Genomic DNA, 14,821 nt, shown 5'->3' with positions numbered 1-14,821 from the left:
CGGTAGGCTAGAGTTTATTTATTTTCTCCCCCTGAGCTTCAGGACAATGACCACAGGATGGAGTTAAACCACCTTTTAACATTATTTAACATTAATAAACTGATGGGATTTGAAATCACTTTTTTTCACAGGATTTTCAGTTGTTCCCCCCGACGGGTTGAATCCATTCTTTCCCTTCTTCTTCTCCAGTTTGTTATATTTCTTCCCGTATTTTACCCACTTTATCCGGGCAATTTATCCTCCAAAACTCTCCTACAGTCCACTCACATTAGTCGCTACTCGCGCATTTTCCTAACCAGAAAAACAACAGATGCCTGCTCTGCCTCTGATTGGTTGGTACTAGTTCCATTGGGTCGAGCCATTAGAGCAGGAAGTGGGTGGGAAATAACGCTGCTGTCTACAGTGTTTATGTTTAAAAGGGCGGGATCGAGCGAACCGGCAAGAACAAGGGAACAAGCCCAAATAAGCAAACACACACTTTTGTGACAAGCCCAAAAAGAAACCGCAACCCGCGACTAACCAATATTTTACAAAAAAACAAGCCCAAAGTCGCTTAGAATAAGCGGACATGGCAACACTGAGCGGAAGCTTCTGTTAGCATTTGTTTGGCTAATGATGTTAGAAAAAGACTGGTGGTGAACAAAGTATTACCCGATGAAGATAGAAATACTGCAGTGCAACAAAATATTGTAGGACTCAAAGTACTTCATTACAACTATATACAAAGTATGTAAAATATAATGAAGTAGCCTATAAGCTAGGCTGCTCATGCAGAATGGCTCGTTTAAGAAACCCATTGGATTCAGCTGGTAAAGGTGGGGCTAATTTTAGTTAGTAGGGTAGTGTAACCTATGATACCATAACTTAGTTGTATGTATGTATGATCTAAATCTGCAAATTAACTAGCAAGTTAAATTAGCATAGGCAACTAAAACGTACACTCTAGGCCATGGGTCTCAAACTCGCGGCCCGGGGGCCAATTGCGGCCCGCGGGATGATATTATGTGGCCCCTGCTGACATCAAAGTTAAGTGTTATTGGGCCCGGCGTTCTGAAACTTTTTGTCATTGCGCATGTCACTTATGGGCTACCGTAGTAGTCTCCTGACAGCGGCGTGACGGGTGTCAAGTAGCTAAGTACCCTTTGTGGCAAATGCCTAGGTTTGACAAAAGTGATGTCTGTTGCTGTGAAATTCACCAACCATATCAGATCTAGGGGCTTAAAGCACCGGCAGTTCCGCGCCTGTTTGGAGGAAATAGTGGGTTTTTGGAATACTTGATGCGGCCCAGCCAAACCGCCTCTACTTCCAGCGGCCCCCAAGTAAGTTGAGTTTGAGACCCCTGCTCTAGGCCTACAAAATGCACAAGCAACAAGTAAAGTAGCATAGGAATGGGAGTACCTGAACAACATTGGACATAAGTAACTGACAGTGTCGCCTTGAGCTAACCTAAATGTATTTAGTTCACTTAACCATGGACAGATGTTAATGCTTTAATTGCTAATGTGGCTCGGCTTTCCTTCTCTTTTTTTTTTTTTTTTTTAATTGAGCTGATCAACTCAGCCTAGAAATGATATAAAACAAGCTTAGATGTTTCTACTAAATCTCCCAGCTCCCAAGGAAAGGAGAAATATGTATTCATTCAGACCTGGCACATTGTATTATCATTGGCAGATTTAGCTACTGGACTCTCTCTCTCTCTCTCTCTCTCTCTCTCTCTCTCTCTCTCTCTCTCTTCTCTCCTCTCTTCTCTCTCTTCTCCTCTCTCTCTTATTTGAATGAAAGAAATCTAGATTTAACATTTAAAAAATACATTTCATTTTTTTTTTTTAATGTGCCATTTCTATGTGTAGTAATTGTGCGTGGCAGGTTGACAAGACTTTAAAAATAGATTTGTTTTAATGCAATAATGAGAGAGTGATATACAAAAAACAGTTTTTATGGTTTTGAATATGTTCATAAAAAGACACTTTTGACAGATAATACAGGCAACACATTTTGACTAAAATATGTATTGCAAAGTTTAACATAAATTGCATTTCAGCTAAAAAGTCTCACATCCTAATTTCTGCTCAATACATTATTATAATAATAACCTGTAGAAAGTGCACTTCAAATGCAATGATTGGACATTCATCAATAGTTTTTCATACTTTTTAGGTGGACGAGGGGGGGGGGAGTTGGCAAGGGGGGGGGGGCCTCTTCAAATTTGTATTTATATTTTTCCACTATGAGTACTTATTTTTTTTAAATTATATTATGGTTACACTTCAATATCATCTATATTATGGTTACTTATTTTTGCTATATTTAATTACATATTATTCAGTTTAATTTCACGTTACTTACTTACATTGCAATATTTACTATGGCCACCTCACTTTACTTTACAATACTTTTAATTAAAAAAACAGATTCAGTTCATCTGCCCAGACCTTGTCTCCGCTGGCTTGATTTCTCCCCACACCTTTACCGTGGCCTGAGATATTCTGCCCCCCTTAATATCCAGTCCCCCTTAATATGCAGTCCCCCTCGCAGCCCCCTTAATACCTTGCACTTAATAGAATACCCATACAAACAAACATTCGTCTTATGTAAACCATGAACGAAACATCTGCTACTGTTTTTTTTTTTTTTTTTTTTTTTTTTTTTTTTTAACTCTGTTCTTTTTTCAACAATTTGAATAAACACAAGTTTACAGATCATACCAAGTAAAACTACAGTTCAAATATTTTCATACTTTTTTTAAGCTTTGTCATACAAAAATATCCTCTTCAAAATGTACTTGCTTTTAGCAACTAGAGGAAGAGAATTATTGCAGAACTATGTGGAAAAAGAAATGTGAAAAGACAAATTCCTTCCATTTGTGCAAAAGCGCCTATATGTTAGCGTCATGGCAAGGCTTAGCATACCTGTGATAGAAGTGTGGATTTCTCAGTAGACTTTGAGTTTGTCCCTGTGGAAAAGAAACTTCTCTAAGTAGCGCTGAACCTTGTCAGTCAGGTGAAGGTGACTGTCGGGGAACACATTGTCCCTGGTCTCCCCTCTGGGTCTGGCCTGGATGGGAGAGTCCACTGTCAGGGCGAGGGAGTGCACCCTTCCCTCCAAGCTGGAGACATCAGCCTGGATCTGGCTGAGGCGCTCTGTGAGAGGACCCTGCAGTTTGTTATCCAAAAGTCCTAGGTCATGGCTGATACTAGTTAGTCCCTCAGTGGAGGAAGTGCTGGGTTCTAAACGATAGAGCACAGCTGTCTGAGTCAGGTGCTTGGAAATTAGCACAAATCCTGAAATGAATTGCCTTTGCTGGAACGAGGGTCCTATGAAGTTCCCTATCTGTTTATTTTTTTTTTTTTTTTTTTTCTTTTTTTATCACTGATGTTAGAAACAAAAGCAGACACAAGAAGTAAAAGGTAGGAAAATGGTAACGGCACACACACAGTTGGTAACCTATGGTGGTTTCTGGAGGTTTTTTTTCGAGTTCTGTCTAAATAAACGTATACGTGCAGGAATGTTCCTCTTTGTCATTCTTCCAAAAAAAGTGTCTGCTTCATGCTTTTGTCCTGTGACATGCAAAGTCTCCATGCAGTGTTGGAATGTAATGAAGCACATGCACTCAAGTACTGTACTTAATTACAAATTTAAGTATTTAAGTTGGAATTCCACTTGAATATTCCCAATTTCATGTCAATTACTACTTCTCCTCCAACACAATTCTGAGGGAAATATTGAATTATTTTTCATGTAAGACAAATTCATGTTTCCGGCTTCTGAAATGAGGATTTTGTCGACATTGAGTACTTTTACGTTACATACTTTAAGTACATTTTCCTGACAATAGTTACATGTTTTACTTGAGTAACATTTCAATACAGGACCTTTACATCTAACAGAGTGTTTTTAACATTGTTGTATTAGTACTTTTACTTAAGTAAAGGATCTAAATATATCTTACACCATTGCCTCCATGTGCTTATAATGCACTCTTTCTTCTCTGGCTGACCTTTGTGTCTTGATGCCAAAAAACGTCCTAGTAAGGAAGCTAAGAGTGTCCAACATCCAAGCTTCTCAATGATATAGCTATAGCTATAGCCATATCTTTTGGCCGGACTATTTAGGTGAGCAAGTCCTGCAGTTGAACCTATCAGGCTTCGGAGATACCCAGAGAGCAGAGACCCCATCAAGGATTTATTTTAAAAGGGGCAGCTCTGGTGAAGTGACCATAAAATGTGAAAATGTTGGAAATGAAATAACAAAGATCAGAGCGGGAAGGATCTTAAATTCAACACTAGAAGGACAACATCAGCCAAACAAAAACAGACAATAGATTGAATTGATCAGCCAGTCATGTTTTCCAGTTGCTGACACACAAAGACAACAAAGGACTGTGCATGTTTTGCATTCTCAGAAATTCCAAAACACGCTTGCGTAGTGTATGTGAAACCAACCTGTCCTTAAACTGCTCGTGTTGACGATTTAAAAGTTTTAGTTCCAGGTACTTTTTACCCATTTATCTTCTTTGACTTCCAATAACTATGAGCAAACTATGCAAAAAATGAACATTTATTGCTTTGTGGATGGTTAGTGGATAAAATCAGTCACCGAGCCATGAACTAATCCAGTAAACTAATTCTTCTTCTGTGTTCTTTTCACAAGCTCATCATTCTTGTCTCCCCTTTTTAAACTCTGTGCTAATCCATCCAGTTCTGTTGGTGGTGACCCAGTGGCACAAGATTCCCAGAACTTTAACTTAATGTTAAGTTTTGTTGATTGAGTAAGAATCATAAAATGTAGCTTGCCAAAACATACTGAGAAATACTTTGCTTCTGGAATGGACGATGAACAAAAATGGGAACTAGGGAAGAGCAATAAAATGGAACGCCGGCTTTGGTCAGTTCCAGTAAGCTGTCATGGCACAGGGCTGAACTCGGTTCAACCTCAATTTGTAAAGTTTTACTTACCAATTGACCCCCCCCCCTTATGATAATAAAACTATGTATTCAGTGCACCACTGTGATAGGGAACAGTCTAGGTGATGACTGGAAATAGTGTGGTTTATGATGCATGACTTGAGGAATGATTGACTGTACAGTAAACTCCCAAAGGATGAGACATCACAGGTTTGTCTAAGGTCCAGTTAGTTAGTTAGTTAGTTAACTTTGGTCCAGACTGAAAATCTCAAACAACTGGACAGACTGCACATTTGGTTATTCGCTAATGGTTCCTCTTGCCCCACCACCAGGTTGACATTTTTATTTTGTTGTAAAAATAAAATCTTGACAACTCTTGGATGGATTGCCCTGACATTCTCTACTTAGCATGTGGTGCTAATTAGGTTAGCATGCTGAAGTTAGCATTATGCTCAAAGCACTACTATTGCTAAGGTCGGCCTCACAGAGACGGCTGGCTGTAGTATTAACCCTTGTGTTGTCTTCCCGTCAACCATGAAAAAAAAGTTATGGCTTTTTCTGACGTTTTTGTCACTTTTTCAATGATGTGGGTGCTTTTTTTTTAAAAATGTTTTTTCCGAAGTTATTTGATATTTCTAATGTTGAAATTTTCAACTTATTTTGAAGGGCAACTTTTTATGATGAAAAACCTGAAAATGGGTCAAATTTGACCCGAGGACAACACGAGGGTTAAACTGTCTTTTGCCTAAATGTAAAATGCTAACTCTTGAATTAGCATTAGCTGTGCCCCTCATAGGTGTTTCTGCTTTTTATTATTTAAACAGGGGTTCTTAAATGTAAAGACATGTACTGTAGCTCTACTTCATATTGCAGCTACAGTGTAAATACATGTGGACATAATCCATGTCAGTTTTCTCTTGTGACTATATTCTGTAATCTGCACTGCTTACTGCTGTGATTTCACCTTCACTCAACTCTTTATGATGCTGTTTTAACCATCATTTCTAGTGAAACATCAGTTTGCTCTTGGAAGAAATATGCATCTACCAACTAGATGTGCTTTTTCTTGCGTCATCTCCAGTGGCCTGACTGAAAACACAGTATTGTTGCCAATCCCACCAGCAGCTCAAATGACTGGAACAAGATTCATTTTCTGCTGAGTCCAATTGAGTCAAAGCTGTTCTTATCAGTATGCTTTTGGCAATTGAATTTAATCAATTGTCCTTGAGTTTTAACCAAAATTCTTGGCAAAAACACCAAGAGACATATATCAGATCTTTGGACAGCCGAAAGCCAAGACTAGCAAACCTGTCCTAAGACAACATATCTTGTTACACCGAACGAGGCATTGAATGATTCGCATTAAACCCTTTTTTAACGTAAGTTTGTTGGGAATGAGTCATGGGGAGGAGACTACCAGCACAAATAACATCATTTAACTGAAAAAGAACCCATTCTGTGTTCATCTGGGTCTCATGAAAACTTTACTGGGACTCTTTATTTTAAATAAACCATTTTTGTTTGCCTCTGTGATGCAGCTGCACAGCGTGCTCTTGGTTGCAGTTCTCCAAACATCCTCTGGAGAGCTATAGTCTCCCAGAGATTCAGCTGAGGAGAAGTTCGCCAGTACCTCAACACTGTATGGCATTCTTTCTTTATTTCTTTCCTTGAATTACAATGGATCTCAGCAAGTACTTTTTTTTTTTCTCCTCTTTTGGCACATTCTCAACTGCTATGGATACAGTTTGATATGATTGTAATTAGAAATATTCTCATCAATATTCTCAACTCATCTGGCCTGTTGGAGGATATAATTCTTAACGGCAAAGGGGAATTTAAATCCATAACCCAAATGTACTCCTTATCAAACACTTCATTTTGTATAAAGTGACATATTCATATTCACTATTGTGCATTTTTTTTTTTTTCACTGTCTTTTGCCTGTGGTCACCAATTTATTTTACTCCATTACAAGTGGAGAGGAGCAAAAGTGCATCCATCAACCCACGTCCCTATCTGATGACATGGATGAGGATCGCCCTATTTCCCAGGGCGATGTGTGACACATTATTTCTGGACCCCTGCTGCGCTTTAACTCTGAAACTGTGGCTCCAATCTGAAGGTCAGTCAGAGATTTGTTAGGTCAATTACTGAATGTGGATGCCCGGCTTACCGGAAAACATGTCATGTCACCTAAAGGCAGGGAGAGTCAGTGATTTTGTCCGGGATTTCAGTTTTAGACTTTTTAACTGTAGTCTATTTGTACAAAATATTTAACATCTATTTTTATTAAAGCACAATGATAAATTATTGTGAAACAATTCTTAAAAATGAGAGTTAGAAATCCCAATAATTTGTCCATTTTGTTCCCTGACATATCATATCTATCCTTGTATTTGTGTAATTTAGTATTTTGGCAATATGCATGTCAAAACAATACCAGTCAATCTAAAAGGAAGGTTTATAGTGGTTATAAAATACTGGGCGGACAACAAGACAGTACAATAGTTTCTGTTAATTCTTATTTCATTTTTATTTAACAAGTCATACATGTCCAGTTCACAATAATGAACATGTAGATGGCAGCAGCTGCTTTGAAAGGGAGAGGAGGAATTTGAATAAAACCAAACTGAACATGGATGAAGTGCAGGAGAACAGGTAATTCTTTAGAATCAGAAAGAGAGACAAGTGTGAAAAGCATGCTGGGATGCCCACTACCATTATAATGACATATTTGCATCTCACTTGCTCCTAATTGTAACTGCATGTACAGGACATACACATGCATATGAACCGTACCAGAGCCATGAAGTCAGATGGTTGGTGTAAGTGAAGTGATCTCGTCAGCACACAAGTAGCGCCTCAGGTTTTGACGTAAATAAAACCCATTGTGAAGGCTCACGGGTTTGGATAAATAATCACGTTTACGTAACACATGAGTCAGAGCGTTTAAAGCTACATGTTCATTTTACCTCAGCTTATTTCTTGAAGGTGCAACGCATCTTATTTATGTTCTTCCATAAATATGTGGCCTTTGTATACATTCCATTGATAATTATCATATTCTATGACATAATGTATTTTTGAACTTTTGAACAAGTATGTCATCTGTAAGTACAACACTATATAAAGCAGGCATTATGATCTCAGATATTCTGAGTGCATAGATATTGAAGAATTTAGTGCGATGAATCCTTTGACATACCGTGGTGTGAAAAGCATCAGCCAGTGACTTATTCTTTACATCCAGTTATTTTCACAACATGACAGACAATTTACAGATCAGGGATGATGCAAAATCCTTAAACGTGTACAACACAAATACATCAAGACGGACTATTAATGGCAGAGTTTTCTTATTAAAAAGACATAAAAGATGTACATTCACTGGCAATACAAAACCGGGATTTGGCAAATATTAGAATTATATAACAATGACAACAAAATGTTCCATATGCATTATACATGTAGGTATAACATATGAGTGTCTCATTAACATTTTAAGTAGTTCAACTTTTTTATAAATTCCACATCTGCATTGTCTCTGACTTTCACCAACTCATGCATGTATGAGAGAGAGATACACACTGCTACATCAGGGAGAATGAAAAGGCGACGCGTACATCAGATGCCAGAATCCACTGCAGATACTTTTTGGGGTAAGGGCTTCCTGGCTACTGCCTTAGGAACAGCAAGCCCAGACCGCAAAAAGACCCACAAAGGACAAAAAAAACGTTGACTTTGATCATCACTATGATCTGGTGATGATCTCCTCTGCATCTAAGAAGAGATAGAAAGAAAAGGAGACATTAGCACACCTGATGCATGCAATAAATGTCTAGAATTGGGTTATTTGTTTTTCTGTTTTTTTGTGTGTTTTGTTGTCAAAAAATCCTTGTGATTTCTGCTGCAACCTAATTTTCCCACAGGGACAATAAACAAACTAAAATGTACAGATGCTGTCAATACTGCGACGCCAGATGAGCACACTCGGTGAAATGTAAATAAAAGACACAACAATAAAGACGTTAATGCACGATGTGCAGCATCATTTTCATTGTTAATTACGATTGAATTCATGTACTGTCTTCGTCGGATGTCACACTGAGTCTTTAGGCTGGATGATGTCGTAATGTTGATTTTCACTGTTGGTCTTGACAGGAGACTTCCTGCCTGCAGTGTCGAAACACATCCAGCTGATTTCCAGCACGCCAGGTGTGATCTGTGTGATTGCATCATACTGTAATGAAATGAAAGGTCTTACAGCTGATCAGAGGTTTGATAAGCAAGATATTTTGGTCACAACTTAAACTAAAGACTAGATTGTTTTGTCATAAAACTCTTGTTAATCTAACCTCCATTCACTACCTCAGCAACACGGTGTACAACCAAACTGCTGGTCTAAAGCTGTGACTTTCTCCTGGCCGGCAGGAAACTACATCAAGGAGGTTAAGATGGATGTCACTGAATAACTGGACATTTAAAGTGTGATCTTCCTCACATTTTAAATAGGCAAATGTCTTTGGAGGCCTTGTCCTATTGCAGAATAAAAGGATTTGATATGCTATAGTGCACTTTTATTTTTTTTTTTACATAGTAAAGTTGTTGTTGATGTGAGTTTGTTGTATAACCTGCTCAGTTTCTCCATGCCAAAGAGATTCAGATGGGGGGGGGGGGGAAATGAAAGGGACTTACAAACATTTACACTTCAAGATTGAATTTATTCGAGCACACGTCTTGTGAGTGAGACCCACCGTCTCCATGAGTCAAGTTGCATTTTATGAAATTTACAAACTTTGTTATACATGTATTTAATCTTGTCTCCAATTGCAACCAGAACACACAAGTGGCTAGAGGACTTAAACATGCTTGCTTGTTGAGTTCTAAAGCAGGACAAGGCGTTAAGAATGACCTCAACTGAAGCGCGCTTGCACGCACACACACACACACACTCTTTCTCCCCTGTTTAATCACCAAAAGACCAAAAACAACAAGCTGCCATTTCCCTTCTGAACTAGATGAAGGATGCAGCAGGCTCAATGTATTGAGGGCTTGTTCCTGCCAAAATGTAAGTCTGTGACAAGCAGTTTCACATTTAATCAAACCACATTACCATCTGTAATTAAATTTTAGATATCCATAATAGCATTTCTACTGGATAAAATTGTATTCTCACTAGTTGGAATGGTAACTAAAGAACTCCACAATAACATTTTTACTAGAAGAAATTGATTTCAAGATACAACTTTGATTGTACTGGTCATAACTAAATGAAAGATTAATAAAAATCTTTTTAAACTTTTGTCAGTTTAAACGGTTATTAGCTAGATTGGATATGTATTGCAGATATTCATAATTCAACTCTTCCTGGTCAGAAAGAACAATTCAGATATCCACAATGATATTCTTCATAGTACAAATGATGTCATGTTTCCCATTCATGTGTGTGGGCCTTTCAATTTCAGATGTCCACAACGTCATTCTTCCTATCAAGAATGAACAGTCCAGATATCGGCAATATCATTATTACTGAAGGTAGAACTCCCATTTCAGATATCTACAATACAATTGTTACTTGTAAAAACTCTAATTTTAGATATCCAAAACGAAACACATTCCACATATCTATAAAAGAAATGCTTCCCAGCCAGAATGTCATTTTATATATCTGTAATAGTACCTGACGCAGGGTTTGACATGTGTCTGTCCGTGACCTGTAATAAACACATCCCGAACAGATTAAACAAAAGATAATAATGAATGCCAAATTTGGCTCACTTTAGTTTTGACTAGTAACAATTGTATTGTAGATATCTGAAATGGGAGTTCTTCCTAGTAATAATTCTGGGTTTGGAAGAATGTCATTGTGGATATCTGAATTGTTCTTTTTGACTAGGAAGAGTTGAATTACGGCTATCTGCAATACATATCCAGTCTAGCTATTAAATGTTAAAATGGTTTGCCATAGCGAGACTAGAATTCTTAAAGTTCCAGTTTCTCTTCCACAACTTGCAGATGCAACCTTTTTTAAAATATGTCACATTAGAAGATCCAGGATCTGGAAATTTTGTGGAAAATATGAGTCACTTTGTATTTAGAGGAGTTAAAAGAGTGAGTTCTCTTCCTTGGGTGGTAAAGCCCACACTGTGATACGTATTTCCCTCCATCATCCCCATATTCAAGTTCTTCACCTTTCTTTAACTCTGCACTGGCCAGGGCAGCAGATGCTCTCAGAATGGTACTATGATATGAACTGTCTCACATTTTATGTAGTTTCACAGCTAAATGTTCCACATACGATTTCCTTTGCTTTAAGTTTCTCAGAAGGAAACTATATTACAGCCTAAATATTGTCTTTTGCTAAAAATTGAAAATTACATTTCAGTTCTGTAAAACCCTTTTTCTAAATGTATCTGACTGTTGTAGTGGAGTGCCTTCTTGACCACCTGAAACACACTACTAATTTTATTTCATCCAGCTCTAGTTTTGATCAAATATTTAAAAAACCTACCCATAAAATTGGCACAATATGAAATTCTGTGCTTTAGCCAGAAACATGTAACATGCCACAATAACTGGAAGAGTTCCACTTACACATCAGCAGCCAGAAATCTGACATTCAGAGCAGTTTTTCAAAACTTCATCAGAGTCCACCATGTCGGAGCACTAAGACAATACCAATAAATGCTAAATAGAAGCGCTATAAGGTTGTACAAAGCATTCAAACCACAAATATACAATCAGAAAATCCACACACTGTCCAGCCGATACAGTCAGAATGAAAACATGACAGATTAAATGAACTCATTTCTCATCTACAGATCTCAAATGATGATTCAGATCTAGATGATAATAAACAACAAGTATGATTCTTTGTTTAACTAAAATGTCCTACAGGAAAACCAGGCAGCAAGTACAAAAGATTCAATTACCACAACCCCTGTCCACCATCACAAGCCAGCCACCAAGTGTGCCAGTGCACCACACTGCACGATGAAGACGGTTAATTCAGTGATACAGATAGTTACTGTCAACGCCATTCCATGCCACACCCTTAACATAACAAAACGAGCTGCAAAGCCACCACCTCAAAGTGTACACTGCTAAAGGTCTAGGCCCTAAATCATACTTTATAGAGGGCTACAAATAGGATGGTGTATGTGGGCATTTCACAAAAAATTCAACATTTTTTTTCTTAAACACTGCAAGAAAATTCTCTTTTCTGACAGTAATAAGTCGTTAACAGTTTTTAATTTCATGTTTACGTATTTGAACATTGGAGCTTTATTGAAAGTGTGTTTAGTCTCTTTGGTGTACTTCTCATAAGGTTTAAATTGTGACCATAACTTCATCCTTTTTTAACTGTGTCTTGATTTAAGGGGTGTTTAGTGGAAATAAATAATCCTATCTGTAACAATCGAGAACAAAACGATTGCGTCCGTCATGTCAGCCAACACGTTTTGTCACTTCACAGTTTTCAAAAAGCTAAATCAGTGCAAGGTGTTGTTTTTGGTAATTCACTAAGTGCAAGCAATACATTTGGTACTGAAAAAAATAACAGTTGCTGAAATGCGTCGCAGTGACGCTTCTATGGAGGAGGGAGTGTGAGAATGGGGGAATATTCCAGAGGATAACACTACACATGCAATCTTTTTGATACAACCTGCAGCAATCATCATTACAACACATATCTTGAGAGTTGTGTTTGCAGCTGTAATTGCTTTGGTCTTTGCCATAAACAATTAAAAAAAAAAAATGTGCAGGCCTGCATCAAGAAATATCATGCTCCAGTAAAGAACAAATTCATAAAAGAGGGTTTAAAAAAAGAAAAGAAAAAGGGGCTTTTGTGGTGTGTATTGAGGAGGCATGCACAGCCCAGGACCACATCTGGATGATGGGGCCTATGGTGTAAATGGGTGTTACGTCAAGCCCGGGGCGGATAGGGACCAGCACACTGGACCATCTGCACACGTAGGGATCTGCCACACTTACCTCACCACATGCGTCGTGTGCGTGTGCGTGTGCGTGTGTGTGTGTGTGTGTTCTCTAAATGGGTCCTACATTGTCCCATACATATACACTGATGTGTGTTTTGATAATATATTTACTTAATGGAAATATGCGAGGGATTCAAAAGGGCTTCAATTATCTCATTTTCGCAGTGGCAGCTCCACAGGCCCCTAACCCATGTGAGCTCTCCGTCTTATAGAAGTTGCTGGGGTTGGTCCACCTTTACAGCAAAGGAATATCAGTCCAGTGTTTAAAGACGATGGCATGGCCCCTGCTCATTGGCCTTAAACACGACGGCTGTAGGGAGAGAGCTGGCTCCACCGTGAGCTGTCCGTGGTGCTGAAACCAGCTCTCGCTGCGTGGTAAACGCCCTGCACTTGAGCCCAGTTTGTGGAAAAAGGGAAAAGTGGAGTTGATAAAAACAAAAAAAAAGGTTGGATGAAAGGTAACAGAAAAAAAAAAATCAAAACTAAAAGAATACAATAAACACATTAAAAACAGCTGACACAACCATATTAAATGTCTCTTGGGGACGTCACAGTGGGGTGTGCAGCCTGAAGATGAATTGATCGTGCATGAATTGGCACTTGTTGCCATAACGCATTGAAAGCCTAACGAGTGGGCATTATGTGTTTGTGCGGGCGTGTGCGCGCGCGCGCGCTCGTAGAACGATCTAATCGTTGCTATTCCACGCTATAAGAAGTAACGTTACTTCTCATAGGTTCCACGCGCACGACTGCCCCCCCCATATCATCACACACACAAACACATACCGCCCGGCAGTGAAAAGTAGCCTCTTGGCAAATGATGATCAACAAAATCAGCTCCATTTCTATAGATTTTAACAAAACTCACCGGATTCGTTTACGTGTTACTATCCAAAATGATATAAGAAGTGAAGTGATTGGCATTGCAATTAGACGACAACGCTTTGCCTTGATCCTCTCATGGTGTTTCTAACATTTTCAAAGATCAGTCTTCAAAATTGTAATTATCGTTGTGAAATGTATGGCCACCCAGCGCACACACACTCTCTCAGCGGTGAATATGTGTCGATGGATGCAGAATTGGTATTGCATCGGTATAACCGGGCTGCAGACGGAGCACGTCCACCGCTGCGGTTAATGATGAAGAATTGCAATCAACTCAGTGGAAGTCAACACGAAGACACTTTTAGTTCAAACAGACCTGTTTTTTTTTCTCTTAACATCACACGTCAAAAACATCTCTCCGGAGAAAACACTGGCCACTCACGATTCGCCGTCTAAACTCGGGGATGAATTTCTCAATGGCTCTTTATATAGCAACACTGTGTATCAGCACGAAAACAGAATGGCAGGTTGTTTTTACTCACTTCAACAATAAGCAAAGAGGAAATAATAAAAATAGAATTGGCTCACCCTGTCATCACCGATCCGAGGAAGCGTGCATCATTTTTCTCTTCCCCCCCTTTTTTCCCTCCAATAATCCCTGGGAATTTGAACGGCACCCATTGATATGCAGCAGTAGGCCCCCCCCCCCCACTCCCACCCCCCCCACCCCTCCACCTCCACCCTCTCACCCTCCCTCCATCCTTTTCTCTTCCAGACGTCAGTCGCATTGCCTCCCATTCATTTCGGTCTATATTTATTTTTATTTCTTTGCATTTCTTATTCTTAATCCATTTTGTCCTCCTCCCTCCTCTCTGGAAAATGCTGCAAAACCTCTAATGGAAGCCACTCAATTCCTCCAGTCTGCTTCTTGCTGGTGACCTGCATTGACGTCATTGCGTCATTAGGTTTCCCCTGGAAACACGGGAGAGCCAAAAATAGAAACACATTAATTCAAACCCCAGGCTTGGGGGAGGGGTTGGGGTAAGGTGTAGTTGGGGGCTGTTTTTGGTGACTATTTCTTTCTATCAATCTATA

The 14,821-nt window shown here is 39.0% G+C and overlaps 1 protein-coding gene across 1 annotated transcript; it reads right to left on the bottom strand.

The window, feature by feature from the left end:
• Nucleotides 1–2,931: 2,931 nt before the first annotated feature.
• Nucleotides 2,932–3,522, bottom strand: LOC116673471 (leptin-B-like). Its single transcript, XM_032505827.1, has 2 exons — nucleotides 3,498–3,522; nucleotides 2,932–3,281 (listed from the first exon to the last, which is right to left on the bottom strand). The coding sequence occupies exons 1-2, from the start codon at nucleotides 3,520–3,522 to the stop codon at nucleotides 2,932–2,934; spliced, it is 375 nt and encodes a 124-aa protein (XP_032361718.1).
• Between the last annotated feature and the right edge of the window lie 11,299 nt (nucleotides 3,523–14,821).

Source organism: Etheostoma spectabile, chromosome 23 (genome assembly GCF_008692095.1).
Source record: "Etheostoma spectabile isolate EspeVRDwgs_2016 chromosome 23, UIUC_Espe_1.0, whole genome shotgun sequence".
Taxonomy (NCBI): domain Eukaryota; kingdom Metazoa; phylum Chordata; class Actinopteri; order Perciformes; family Percidae; genus Etheostoma; species Etheostoma spectabile.
Note: the sequence above shows the minus strand (reverse complement) of the source record. Positions and strands in the feature narration are given on the sequence as shown.